The sequence below is a fragment of the Furipterus horrens genome, unplaced genomic scaffold (genome assembly GCF_987537825.1).
Source record: "Furipterus horrens unplaced genomic scaffold, mFurHor1.1.pri manual_scaffold_13, whole genome shotgun sequence".
NCBI lineage: Eukaryota > Metazoa > Chordata > Mammalia > Chiroptera > Furipteridae > Furipterus > Furipterus horrens.
This window is the reverse complement of record NW_028327183.1, coordinates 33,250,664-33,265,871: the sequence shown is the minus strand read 5'-3', so window position 1 is coordinate 33,265,871 and position 15,208 is coordinate 33,250,664. Positions and strand designations below refer to the sequence as shown.

The following is a 15,208-nucleotide window of genomic DNA, read 5'->3' as shown; positions in this document are numbered from 1 at the left end:
TGGAAACAGGGAACAGAGTGACAGAGATCAAAGGGGAGGGAGGAGGAGGAGAAGAGGGGAAGAAGGGGAAGGGTCTCATCATGGAACTAGTATAAATGACCCATGGGCATGGACATCAGGGTAGGGACTGAATTCGGGAGTGGGGAGGGTAGGCGGGGCAGTGGAGAGCAACGGGGGAAAAATTGGGACAACTGTAAAGAACAATTAAAAGAGTAATTTTTTAAAAAGTTACGTATTGGAATCATTTACTGAAAAAAGTGCATTTTATTCTAGATCAGTTTCTCAGCCTTGGCCAGATAGTTCTTTGCTGTGGGCAGCTGTCCTGTGTATTGTGGGATATTTAACTTCATCTCTGTCCCTTCCCACTAGATAGTAGTAGCACCTCACTCTCAGTTGTGATAACCAAAAGTGTTTTCAGACATGGTCAAGTATCTCCAGAAGGGCAAAAGTGCTCTGGGTTGAGAACCACTGATCTAGATAATATTCCCCTAATCAGGATTAAATAATAAACATAAACTTAATTCATCAATACCTCTATTTTATAAGTAGAAAAATTAAAACCTTTCATAAAATATGAAATCCGTTTTACAATGCACAATACAAAAATCTTAAATACAATTGGCATCTTAACCATTTCTAATCTTTAATCAATAAACATTATTCCTCCTAAGAAGAGGTGAAAAAATTACCCATATTAAAAATACCGAAAATAAACATCATTAAAAACACTATTGAATGATGAGTAATTTTATATCTCTCTAACCTCTCTGTTTAATTAACTAGCACTACAAAGTAAAAACAGTTATGGCTTCATATTTCTTTAAAATATTAACTAAAATAGATTTCCAATTTGGTAATAAACCTAATAACTAACGCTATTTGGTTTTCAACAGAATTATATCTCAATCATCAAGCTAAAGACATTACCAAAAAATGACATTGTCACCTGGAAGTTGTATAAGTCTATTGTTCATCATGTAATGAGACACCCTTAAATTAACTCTAACAGAAAGTCTAAGGAATTCATGCATGATCTCCTAAACACGTCAGTGAAAGTGCTAACACAATGGACATTCAAAAAACAATGGCAGTAGAACAGCTTATTTAAACTTTTGATAATAAAACAATACAGAAGTGGAAACCCTTGTGAAATTTATTTTCTTATTTCAGTAACAAGATCATTAATACTGTATACTTATGTGACACTGTAAGGTTTACAGAATAAAAGAGAGCTCCATAATACACTTGAAATATTAAAGACTGTACTATAACTTTTATAAGCACAAAGTTCCTTAAGTTCCAAGCAAGACTAGTTAACCCTCATTATTTATTAGGACACCTTCAAGTAGGCCAGCTTACAAATAAGCAATACATTATAAATGGCTCTTATTTACTACATAGGTCTTAGGATAAACCCATTTATACTTCGACTGAACAGTCACATGGACACTATAAAGATAGTCACTGTGTACCACTATTCGGTGAAATTTCTTGCCTTCCTTCATGATTTCTTTAGTCTTTTTTTCATTGGACAAAGAATCTTCTAAAAACTTTGAATCTTCTAAGTACAGCTCATCTCCTGAAAAATAATATTTTAATTCCACAAAGTGTTATTTTATAAAACATTCCAATACATTAGTGATATATAAATTAGTATGCTTTTAAATCTATTTCATGTGCTTAGAACTGAGAGAGTTGTTAACCCTAATGGTATGAGTTTACCTCTATTTCTTTCTTGTGTTTTTAATACCCACATTCCCTAGCCAATTCCCCAGTCAAGAATTTTCTTTGGGCACATAAATATTTATGACTGGCATTTTTTCATCATAACTATAACTTTTATATAGTTAATGACTTTCTTTATCCTCGTCAATATTAATATTGGCCTTAATGTGGACTGCTCTAGTAATTCTAAGATTGAATTAGAGAAATCATCATTTATACATCAAAGTTGCTAAGTTCTCCCACTACAGGACAAGTAACAAATACTATCACTATTGTGGGAACTGAGACAGGGAGCCATAAGTAAGACAGTCACAAAGCCCCACTCTAAACTGCCACAAAATCCCCATCCTACACATACCCAACAACTGACTGCCAACAAACTACCTAATTCAAATAGGTTGACAGTTTACAAGTTTTCATAATTCAAAACTAAAATGTAAAAAAGTGAGTTAATATGAAAGAACTTCATCAATATCTAGAAAATGCATTTACATAAATATAAAAGGATATAAAGTAACTTATTCAGAACTTCTGGTTATAATAAATACTAAAGGATTTTATAGAATTTGACCTTATTTAATTACTAATACTGCAGTATATAAAACAGACTATAAATCATGTCTCTGTTTTGGGCAATACTGCCACACAGCGCAATGAATTAACTGTGAATACTACAAAAGCATTGATGCTTCACTGACTTACCTGGTAAAAGGATGATCTGTCCATCAGCAGTTAATAACAAGATTGGCATCCATCTTTCCACCCCTTCTGATATGCGATCCAAACAAAATTTGTGCAAGTCAGAGAGAGAGGCAAAGTTTTCGAGTCTTCTTATTTCATAGAACTGTGGGGGTGCCAACCAAATTTCTTTTGATATGAAACTTTCAGTTGCCTCTGACGGAGATGACCACTGTGGAAGACAAACGTAGGGTTTCCTAAAGTTTACTCCGGAGACAACAGAAGATTTGAGATCATTAGATCAGTACCTAAGATCTAACTGAAGATATAAAGTTAATTCCTCTGAGACAACATGAAAAGGTTTGGTGATGAAAACTGGGTTGATCCCCTTAAGAGGTTGATTATTCAGATACTGACCCTGAGAACTAGTAAATAAACCAGGATAGCGCACCAAGGGTTGACAGTCATTCAGCATAAAAGGCAAGAGATGCCTAGAAGGCAAAGTAGTCCTGGTCATTTCCAAAGGAAAGAAGACCCTGAAGTGTAAACTCATGGCAGCAGATTGAGAACTTAGTGCCCATTTGTTCCTTCCATAAATAAGCGCCTTGGCTAGGCCCTGAGGGATGTGGTAGTGGATAAGACAAAGCTCTCTCAGGCCCTATGGGGCCTTCAGCAACCCAAATGTAGTGTGATGTATACATGTGTTATATAACAGGGTAAAAAGTCGGGAGAAGTAGGAGCTTTAGGGAAAGCCAAGAGGCATAACTCAGTCTACAGTCACAGGAATGTCGTAACATCAGAGTGTCAACCAGCCAGTGTTTGCCTATTTTACTTAAGTGGCCTCAGTGCTGTGACTTACCCTCCTTCCAGAGCCTTCCTTCCATACACATTTGGAAAAAAAAGATGATTCAAAGACTATGGAATAACTCCAAAAGGTCTTTGTTTAACTGGTTTACTAAATACACTGGGGAACATAATTTTTGTTGAGTTAGATCTGACACTTGTTTTCTACTAACTTTTGGCATCTGAATCAAAAAATAACCCGTTTTTCTCTACCACGTCAACTTTTTAAGGTACAGGATACCTTTCCTTTGTCCCCAAAATCATACAAAATGTACATACAAAGAAAAATAACGAAAAAATTACCTGAATATTTATTGAGTTATTTTATTCATATAAAGGCTATATATTGTTACTGTAAGTCAAATTGTGTACAAGTAGTAAAGTTCTGCTACCAAACATACATATAGTAGTCCCTCTCTATATTGTGGTTCACTTATTGCGGCCTCACTGTATCGTGGGATTTTTAAAAAATATTATATTTAATTATCGCGGATTTTTCGCTATATCGCGGGATTTTGCGTTACTGTATACGTATGTTGTTAAAGTTACGTAGCTTTAAGAGTGTAGAATATGTTTAAGAACATAAGTAGTGTTTATGAAAGTGTGGAAACGGTTAATAAGGGACTGGGAATGGTTTATAAGTGTGTGGGAAGAGTTTATAAAGCCTTAAAATATATATAAATACTAAAATAAATGTAAGATTCCTACTTCATGAATTTTCACGTATCGCGGGTTGGTCTAGAACATAACACCTGCGATAAGTGAGGGAATACTGCATTAAGGTACTTTATCTTTTCAAATGACAGGCTAGGAAATGCCAAAATGAGATACTTGAAACAGTCTCCTTCAGCTGGCAAAGCTTTAACAAATGGCTTCATGAGACCCAGTTTTATGTGCAGAGGTGGGAAAATAATGTTCTTTCTGTCAACAAGTGGCTCATGTAGAATGTTTGGATCACCAGGTTGAGGTCAGATCTTGGAAGCCAATTGACTCCACCCAATGCTTCTCACGAGCTCTGCTGTCCCACATACACAGAAAGCAGGGATACTTGGTGTATCCACGTTGCTGACCAAGAAGGAAGCAGACCATTTTAAGGTCAACACAGATGATCCAATTGTGCTTGTGATATTGCAAAAGACCAGTGGCTCTCTTTATGTCTTCATATTCTCCATGAAAATAAACTGAATGGCCAATTGGGACTGCACCAAATAAATTGCCATTGTGGCAAAGCTCCACTTTGAGCTATCGATGCACAGCTGCTATTCAGTTGCATTATAGATTAGAATTCCCAATTACTCCATTAAACCATGTATGTTATGGCAATACACAAAGCCACTGTCTCTTTGAAAGTACTGCAGAAATGCACTTTCTCTTGATCAAAAGCAGGATACCTGTGCTCCTTTTTCAAGCAAGTTTTTCTCATGCAGTCTTGATGCTAGGAGTTCCGAAGCCTTTTTGGGTAGTCCCAAATCTCGTGCCAAATCATTCAACTAATGCTGATCAAATCCCTTACGAACTGAGTCAGCTTCAATTTCAAAATCTTCATCATTGCTGTCAGTTCTTCACCATACTCCTGTTTTTCGAAAGAGGGTAGTTCAATGAAAACTGGCACTGGGATTTCAGCTGAATGAGGCACTGGGTGTAGAGCTGATGGTAAACTAGGATACTCTATTTTGCATTTATTTTTCTTGTTCTATCCTGACGTTTTCACTATACAAAAGTAACAGGCACTTGAATGATCTCTGGGCTCTCGCCAAACCATAGGTATACCAAATGGCAATTGATCATGTGTTCCCTTCATCCACATCTGTAAACTCTCAACACACTGCTTGCAAACTTTTGAGGGGCCCCAGACTTATTTTGATCACCAAGTTTTACTTTAAAATATGCAAATAGGCTTGCCTGACAATTGCGCTGATGTTTGTCCTTTGACTGGGAATGGTGAAACTGCCACAGATATAACAAAATGAATCAGGGTTGTTTAGGCACTTAGGATGAGAAATAGCAGAGGCTGACATGATCTGAAGGAAGAAAATAAGTATGTATGTAAATAAAAAAATAAATTCTGCTAACTCCTTGTATACGACTAAAACTCGGACTACACTTCGGAATACAATTCACTATATAGAGTGGCACACAACCTCTCACCACACTGTCTCATGTGTAACTGAATAGCCTAGACAAGTGTGAACCTGTCGCTGGTCTCCAAGGTCATCCCCTACCCCTTCCCACTTGAGGGAGGTTTGCTCTCAGTCAATAGGAGAGCACTAGTGCTTCCCGCGATCCAGGCTAGATCCAGCCTAGAGTGGTCACATTAAGATAAGCTGTACAGAAAAACTTGACGTGATAGAAGAAAACTGTCTGCAGTTTTGAAATCAGCATGCCAGTTAAGTCTAAAACAGCTGAAAAATAGAACTCAATAGGAATTATGTCAGAAATTGTTCCCCTGTGATATCCATTTACGCTGGGGAAAACTGATTCCCACAGTCAACCCCAGGGAGTTGATACTGATTTCTACCTTGGATAATAATAGGCCAAAGGTTTACGAGCTTGTACACGCTTATACATCCCCTAAGAAACCTGTTAAATCTTCAGTCTAGCGGATCCAGCAGTTTATGTATAACAAGCACCCCAGATTATTCTCAAGTTAGGTGACTGCATTTTACAAACAAAGCTTGGGCCTCACAGGACCACCCAATCTTTAAGTTATTTACAAATCATTCTGCTTTGTCATTTCTATGTGAGTTCAGTAATAATAATCAAGATGAAGGGTTGAAAAACAGGCATCGACCCACTTAGTCCAGACCATAGAGTAAAAGGAGTTACCATTTATTGGTTACTTGTTACTAGTAAAGCACTGCTCAAGTACTTTATGTAAAGTATTTCCAGTCCTTAGGTCAACTATGCACACTATCATTTTACAGATGAAGAAACTCAGGAAGCTACTCCATCTAAAAATCTGGGCTTCAGACTTGGGGAGAGGCAGGGAGTGGCTCTAAATTCCACTGTTTCCACTAGGTTTTAGAACCTCGGCACTATTGACAACTTTAAACCAGATAACGCTTTGTTGTGGGAGGTTGTCCTGTGTACTTAAGGATGTTTAACAGTACCCTTAGGCTCTACTGGGTAGAAGCCAGAAGAAATCCCTGAGTTTTAACAACCCAGAATGTCTCCAGACATTGTCAAATGTACCTGGGTGTGGGGTGGGTGAATCTCCTATTGAGAACCACTGGACTTAACCAAGTTAAGAATTATTTATTAGAACCTCCTCTCCTAGCCACGAGTGCCATATTACCTTCCTCCAACACAATGTGAAAAATAAATAAGTGGGGCTGGTGTGGCTCAGTGGATTGAGTGCTGGCCTGCAAACTGAAAAGTCACTGGTTCGATTCCCAGTCAGGACACATGCCTGGGTTGCAGGCCAGGTCCCCAGTTGGGGATGTGTGATAGACCACCAATTTATGTCTCTCTCACACATCAATGTTTCTCTCCCTCTCTTTCTTCCTCCCTTCCCCTCTCTCTAAAAATAAATAAACATAAAACCTTTTTGCTGTCACCTCTGTGCATTGCTGAAAGCCAAAGGGAGCGTTTGTTATGTGACTTCAGTGACTTTCAGCTCCTTCCCTTTATGAGGTGATGTGCGCTCACGAGTGGTGGCACCTGTCCGGCTCTTTGCACGTTGGCAGAGCCACCCTGCCTGCCTCCGTGAAGGGCGAGCAGGGAACAGCTCCCTGTTGTTTATTTTCTTATGTGTATAGACAGAAACTTGGTTTAAAACTAAAGACACAAAAGAAAACCAAAGAGAGAATATAATTAAAGCACTATTTTATTTGTGAAAAAATAAATAAATAAGTGAACAAAACCTATAAAACCACCATTTTGAACACTGAGAAATGCAGAATCGTAATGCGTGAGAAGCCCCTGGCTGGTTTGGTTCAGTGGATTGAGCGTCGGCCTGCGAGCTAAGTGTTGCTGGTTCGATCTTCCAGTCAGGGCACATCAGAGAAGGAAAACTCTGACTCCAAAAAACCTCCGCTGCCTTGCGGCATACCTCCTCAGGGGAAAGGCTAAGGGAGTAAACCCCAACAGAAAATCCGGAGCCGGAGTCCCTAAGGCGGTTTGACGTTGTAGTCAACACCGGCAACTCCTGTGGCGCACCTGAAGCCAAGCTGTATTGACTCCGTCTTTCCCTTGGACCCTTCAGCTGCGAAGAGAGGGGGGGTCTGCTGCATGGGCAACAGCAGACCCTCCATATTACCCTGCCCAGGCTCTGTAGCTTCAGCTTCACTGGAGAGGACACTCCAGCGTCATCGCAAGATGTCGATTCAACACGGGAGGAGACAGATACCGTGTCACTCCCGAGTCGGACTGCACAGCCATTCTCGGCGGTGCAGATAGACTCTTAAGAAGCTACACCATCGTCTCTCGAGACGGACGGCTGCCGACGAATGCGTGAGAAAATAAAAACAAATGAGGTGAACTGAGTATAGAGTTCTGAGACCGGCCAGAGCAAGTGGAAAAGAGAAACAGACAGCTGAACAAACTGGCCAAACAATTTACAGCCAGATGCAGAAGGTCACCTCCCAGAAATAACATCTAGGCCTCAGCTACAGGCCTAGAAAACAGTAAAACCAGCTGCAATGACTAACAACCCACTGCCCTGGCAGTGACCAATCAGTGAAGACCACAACCCTGAGCAAGCACACCTGGCAAACTGGCAAACATTCTGCTGAAAACATCCTGAACATCTCCTCTAAGATTCCCACCGGCAAGAGAGAAAGAAATAAACTCACAAAACAAAAGACCCAGCAGGGAGCACACCAGCACCTTCCCCATCCCCCCTTCTTCCCCTTCAGGCACTCGTCTCCTAAACTGTAAGGGTCACCACTAGACTTCCAACCAGGGGAGCATTGGGCAAAGAGATATACCAGAGATATAGTTAGTAAGTCAATAATGGAGATAAAACCGAGTCCTAAAAATGCTCAACTAATCCAAAAGAAGTCAGGAAAAGAAAAACAGTCCAAAGAATAGATGGGACAATCCTGACTGGTGTGGCTCAGTGGACTGAGTGCAGGCCTGTGAACTGAAAGGTCGTCAGTTCGATTCCCAGCCCGGGCACATGTCTGGGTTGTGGGCCAGGTACCCAGTTGGGGGCGTGTGAGAGGCAACTCATCTATGTTTCTCTGGCACATCGATGTTTCTCTCCCTATCTCCATTCCTTCCCCTCTAAAAATAAATAAATACAATCTTTAAATAAAGAATAAATGGTACAGATAAATAACAATAAGATAGTAGACTTGAATCTAATCTTATTGATAATGACATTAAATATAAATGATCTAAACACTCTAATTAAAAGGGAGAAATTGTCATATTGGATAAAAAAGCTAGACTATATGCCACCTACAAGAAACACATTTTAAATATAAAGGTACAGATAGGTTAAAAGTAAAGGTTGGGAAAAGATACACTATGCAATTGCTAATCAAATGGAAGGCAGAGTAGCTATATTAGTATCAGGCAGAGTAAACTTCAGATTTCAGAATAAAGAGTATTACCAGAAATAAAGAATGCTATTTCATAATAATCAAAGGGTGAGTCCATCAAGCTTTAAGAGTCCTAAATATCTATGCAGCACCTTACAAGGAAACTCTAAAATACATAAAGCAAAACCTGACAGAACTGAAAAGAAAAAGGACAAGTCTACAATTATTCGTTGAAGATTTAAGCATTCCTCTCTCAGTACAGTATTTGATGGAACAAGTAAAAATGGAAAACCTGAAACATTATCAAGGAATCTAACCTAATTGTCATTTTTATAAACACTCCCTCAAACACAACAGAATATTCTTTTTGGGTGCAAAGCATATAATTCACCAAAATATGCAATACACATGGCCCTAAACCAAGACTCGATAAATTTTAAAAGATTTTTTTAAGTAAACCGCTTTCTTTAGGGGAAAAAAAATATTTTATTTACTTTTAGAGAGAGGGGAGGGGAGAGAGAGAAAGAGGGAGAGAAACATCAATTTGAAAAGGAAACATCCATCGGTTGCCTCTCTCACGCACCCCAACTGGGGACCTGCCCGCAACCCAGGCATGTGCCTTGACCAGGAATCCAACCATAGGCCTTTTCGCTTTGCGGGAGGACGCCCAACCAAATGAGCCACACAGGTCAGGGGTAAATTCAAAAATATTTAAATCACATAAAGTGTGTCTTCTGAAGACAGAATTAAACTGCTGCGAAGGTGAAATGACTTCATGTATGTAAAGTGCTTAGGAGGGCGCCTGGAGCCTGATAGGCGGTCTGCTCGGCGCCTGGAATCGCCGGAGCGGCTCCGCCAGTGGAGTCAAGGCCTGGGGGCTGTGAAGCCGCGGAAAGCGCTTCACCAGAAGGTCCTAGCTTTGGCCTGCAGGGCTGGGGGACGGACTGCCTGGGTCCCATGCCCGCTCAGTCACTTACTGGCTGTACCGCCCTTATTGGCAGGTTCTGGGTGGCTCTTAGCCTCCCGCCGGGGTCCCCACTCTGCGTCGTAAGGACGCCCTACCTGGCAGCTCACCACCTCGGCCAAGTCCGGGTAGACCGGAGGCGGCTCACGCAGGCAGCACAGAAAGAAAGCCGTCTCGAAGCGGCGGCCGCCGCGGTGACTGAACGGCGTGAGCCAGGCGCTCCAGCTGTGCAGCGCCCAGATGTCGGGGGTGCAGTCGAGGTGCTCACACAAGTGCAGGAATTGGCGCGGGTCGCGGCGGACGCGGGAGCGCCAGGCGGCCAGGTCCGCCTGCGGGGGATGAGCGCGGCCCAGCTCGGGCGCCGCGGTCGGCGAGGCCCGGGGCCGCAGCAGCAGCACGCCGGCCTCCTCGAAGGCCTCGCGGATGGCGCAGATGCGGAAAGCCACGTCATCCGGCAGCGCAGCGCCGTCCTCACCGGCGGTGTCCGGAGCCGCGGCGGGCAGCACCGGGAAAGTGATGCGCTGGGGTGGCGCGGGGCCCAAGCCGAAACGCGGCGGTCCATGGTGCGGCGCGAAGAGGCGCAGCCAGTCGGCCGAGCGATCTGCCGCGTCCACTACGCCGCCCGGGAAGACGTGCGCGCCGGGCAGGAAGCCTTGCTGATTGGAGCGCTGCACCAGCAGCAGCCGGAAACCCTCAGCTGGAGGCCGGGGCAGCGACGGGGCGGTGGGGCTTGGGTGCGTCCAGCCCGCCGCCAGCACCATGGTGGCCGCCTGCCGCCAGCGGCTTGAGCCCGACCGCAGGACGCCGCTCATGGCTTTTGGCCTCGGGGCAAGCGCTCCAACGCACCGACCCTACGACCCCAGTGGTCCTTCTGGGCCTGAGGACAGAAGCCCGCGGCTCGTAGAACTCCGGGTGCTCTGTGAACCCAGGCTGTTGGGCTTTCCCTGGTACCTGCCTATGACAGGGGCGTGACGCGGGCAAGCACCGCCTCCAGTGCTCTCGTCTCCATCCAGGTCGCTGTCCACGGGACCAGAGCTGTCACAGCCGCGGGAAAGGAAAGCCGCACGATCCTCACTCAGGACACTGGACCAAGAACAAGAATGCTTAGGGGCGCACGTGACCTGCCCAGGTAAAAGTGCAATGCAACGCCAGGCCTGGTGGCACCTACCCGACCAAAAGCTGAGAACTAGGCCTTTGTTGACAAGAGGATGTGTTTCCTTTTTGAGGGGAGGGGAGGGGAGGAGAGGTGTCCAAGGGCAGGTGTCCAAGCTTTGCAGGCTCATGTGAACCGCACCAATGAGAAACTGATGGATGAACCAGATGCCAAATCATAAATTTTCCACTGCTCGGCCTGAGTGTGAAAGGTCCTCCTTGAATCCATGCCTCCCAAGGTCATCAGGGACACCTTGGCCTCCAGGCCAAGGGAGGACACATGCTCCCGGAGGGTCTGCCAACTTTCATTCACCTTGAGTCTACAGAATCCATAGTTGGGGATCCCCACCGCTGAACTGCTCCCCGTGGATCTCTGCTCTGGGAATCATTTCAGAATCAGAGTCTGGGGTGGCATCCTGGAACCTGTATTTTTAACCTGTTAAGGCACCTAGGATCACTTTAAGCATCTTAGGTCATTTGAAGATTTCCATTTTCGTGGGAGATATTTAATCCAGGCCTAGAGCTGGGAATTTTTCTTTGCTCCACATTTTTAGTAGCTATAACATTCTCACCTCCAAGAGAAACATTACTATCTCTTGTAAAGAGCCTGTTTAAACCTGAGTCTTCTCTTTTACGACTCCTGATAAGTCGCCAACAGCTTCTCCCACATTTGCTGTTATAATTGGTTGATCTCACATTCATTATGTTTTCTGGATGAGCTACAGACTCTACTCTTGCTGAGCCTCATATACAAGCTATCATTTTAATATGGGTTATTTCCTGGGGGGAGAATCCACAGATGACACTGCCAATATTTAGGTTGATTTTTGTTAGCATTATTTTTTAAAGGTGCAAATCCCTGTGTACTCTCCGCATCCTAGCAACAGAAAATGGGGCCTCATACTGAGAAAAGCACACATGGAGGCCGAGGGAGGGCACATGCCCCAACAGGGTCTGCAAACTTTCATCCACCTTGTGTCTGCAGGATCCACAGTTGAGCCCCCTCTCTGAACTGCTTCCCTGTGGCTCTCTGCTCTGGGAATCACTTTTAATCGTAGCGTCTGGGTGGCATCCTGGAACCTGTGCTTTTAACAGTACCCTGCACCCCAGGGGTTCCAGTGCTATGAGCCATGGAAAGCTGTAAAAGGTCACAGTGACATGATCAAACTCGTATCTTCCAAGGTCACCCTGACACCAGTGTGGAGACTTGATTGAATGGGGCTGAACTGGAGGCCCATGGAATGTGCTAGGTAAGAAATAATGAGGGCCTGGACTAGGAGAATGGCTGCCGAGAGTGTTACAGAACCCCTGGGCTGCTCCAGTTGAAAACAAACCCATGGGCTCTTTAGTTAGGGGCCCGATTGCCCGCCGCCAAAATTATAACTCTCAATACCAGAGTTTGGTGAAAAGAAAAAGAATTGTTTATTTAACAGTTATATAGATTTAGTTATTTGTGGATTTCTGTTATTAAGTCTTATGCTCTTTAAAATAACCACAAACACATATCCTTGCCTCCCCCCCTTCCAAACCAGGCTAGTTTTAGGGAAGTCAGAGAAACCGTTTCCCTACTTTCCCAACACAGTTCAGCTTTACCAGCAGCTGCCAATCATTCAATCCTGATTGGGGAGGTCCTTTCTGTGCTGTGGTGCCCTCCAGCTCTCAATGCAGAACCACCTGGATTCTCAGCCTCCTTGCAAAACTGCCTTCTTCTTGCAAACCGTGTGGATCTTCTCTCCTTCTCAAAACTGCATGGCGAGAGCCTCTTAACGCAGCCTGGAGACCCCTTCTCCAAGCCACATGGAGAAGGCCCCTTCACCAAGCCATGTGGAGGGAGCACACACGAGAGAGCGAGAGCGAGAGAGCCCGAGAGCTAGAGTGAGAGCCCGAGTCAGAGCGCGAGAGTCTCAGAGTGAGAGCACGAGCGAGAGCCAGAGAGAGTCCGAGTCCGAGCGCCAGAGCGAGAGCCAGAGTGCCAGTGAGAGCCAGAGCCGGAACGAGAGCTTGAGAGACCCCGCTAAAATGTCTGCAGCTGCTTATATATCCCTGACTGCGTCATCTGATGCAGTGGGTGTTGCAAACAGTTCTGACCATTCACAGGTCCTTACGTAGGCTCTGTGTGCTTTCTCCATACTGTCCCGTGGTTCAAGACTCCTCCCATCTGCCTGAGGCTTTGGATGCATTAAAGCCATTTGCATAAGAAAGACACTAGCCACCAGCCTCAGGCATGTGGAGGCATTCCAAAAGCTGCTTCCTTCTCCCCATCCCCCAGCTGCAAGCTCTGGGGATTTTTGGACTCCCTTGTTTCTGTAACAAGAGGGGGTGATGTGGGGAGAAGGGAATGATTTAGAGTATTTAGGAGAAAAACTTGATATGATGTAGTAATTGGTTGAATATGCAGAGCAAGGAAGAGGAAGGTTCTAGCTTAGGAGACTGAAGTAACAGTCCTGCAACCCTAGGAGAAATAATATTAATATTTACTAAGCACTTACTGTGAGGCACTAGGAACTTTGTAACGATTAGCTGTATAATCCTCGAAACCCTGTAAGGTGGACATATCTATTGCCATTTCACAGAAAAGAAATCATTCACAGAGGGGTTCAGTGCCTTAAGGAAGTACACACTCTTCGCTATAAAGTAGCACCGTGGTTTTATAGGTATGAATGTTTATTTCTATATTAACTGGTTTTCCCGAAGGCTGGCCACTCCTAAGTGAGATGGCCAAGTCCTGGAATACATAGCAAAGTGATGCACTTGGCGAGATCTTAACCAGTGCAGAACAGTCCCCAGAACCTCACATTGCCATGTGGGTCTTGGGTGGCTCTATGATGATGCAGTACCACTTTATGTATGTATCCAAAGATCAGTCATCTGAACTGTAGCCAAGGACCAGAACAGAAGCAAAGAATAGAGCCTGAGCAGCGAACAAGATACAAATATATTCAAATCTATTGCATTCTGCTCACAGGGAAAATTTATGGATATATTACTTATCTATTGCTGTTAAATTCTTCTAAAACTTGGTGGCTTAAAATAATAAACATTTACCATCTCACAGTTTCTCTGGACCAGGAATTTCAGAATATCTTAGCTTGGTGGTTCTGACTCATGTCTCCCATGAGATGGTGGTCAGCAAGTCAGCTGAGACTTAACTGAGGGCTGGGAAGTCCATTTCTACAATGGCTCAATCACATGGCTGTGAATTTGGCATACTTTCTGTCCATATATATCACTTTATTATGACAGAAACACCAGAAGACAACCTAAGATTTTTTTTTTAATGGAAAAATGATCTGTAATGCCTGTTAAAAAGGATTAAGAATTAGAAAAACATGGAAAAGATAAAAAACTCCAATTGTGTAGAAAAGTGGGCAAGAGATCATGAAAAGACAGTTCATTGCTATTTAATTAAGGTCTCACACCAGCAAGTATCAAAATCTGTCTCCAAACCTATTGGCATGTTCTCAGAGTGCCCTGCTCAGCCCTGACTGCCATGGGCACAGAGCTAGACCTTAGGCCTGACAGTAAGTGCACACAGCCATCCCCTACTAGTGCTAGCAGTTACCATGTGCCATTCAGTCACAAGACAGTGAATTACTTTGTTAATGATGACAGTTGCTTACTTCATAGCTAAGGAAAGTTGACTCTTCATTCCTGTGTTCTGCTTGTCCTCCCTAGCTATCTTTACAATAAGAAATTTCCTGATTTGATTTATTAGAACATGCATAATCCTGAAAAGAAAAAAGGTTACAAACATGTCATATTGCTTCTTACCTATAGCTCCAAGTGGGCTTTTATTTCAATCTCTCATTCAGCAAGCCCAAATTCATTTCTGTTATCCATTACTTATCAGGGATTTTTCAGTTGAAAAGAAGAGAATTTGATCTGCAGGGCTAGCCATGCAGAAGTGGCTTTGTCTTGGAGACTCAACAGTAACAGGAGAGTTGGTTCCCCCTGCCTAGAAACCAAGACGTCACCGCAGTGAAACAAAACTCACCTGTAAATGACCAGTAACATCCTGTGCACCAATAATCACCATGTAAAACCTTTCTCAGCGTTTTTAAAAGGTTCACAACATTGTTTTCTCAAAACTGTATGGATTCCATTCATATGATGTTTGGAAAAGGCAAAAGTATGGAGACAAATCAGATCAGTAGTTGCCAGAGCTAGCCCTGGCTGGTTTGGCTCAGTGGATTGAGCGTCGACCTGCGAGCTAAGTGTCGCTGGTTCGATCTTCCAGTCAGGGCACATCAGAGAAGGAAAACTCTAACTCCAAAAAACCTCCGCTGCCTTGCGGCATACCTCTTCAGGGGAAAGGCTAAGGGAGTAAACCCCGACAGAAAATCCGGAGCTGGAGTCCCTA

At 43.6% G+C, this 15,208-nt stretch overlaps 1 protein-coding gene across 1 annotated transcript; it reads right to left on the bottom strand.

The window, feature by feature from the left end:
- Positions 1-1,135: 1,135 nt before the first annotated feature.
- NUDT19 (nudix hydrolase 19) lies at positions 1,136-10,735 on the bottom strand. Its single transcript, XM_090260549.1, has 3 exons — positions 9,795-10,735; positions 2,428-2,635; positions 1,136-1,579 (listed from the first exon to the last, which is right to left on the bottom strand). Exons 1-3 carry the CDS (start codon positions 10,506-10,508, stop codon positions 1,374-1,376), a joined length of 1,128 nt encoding a protein of 375 aa, XP_090116675.1. The 5' UTR covers positions 10,509-10,735; the 3' UTR covers positions 1,136-1,373.
- Between the last annotated feature and the right edge of the window lie 4,473 nt (positions 10,736-15,208).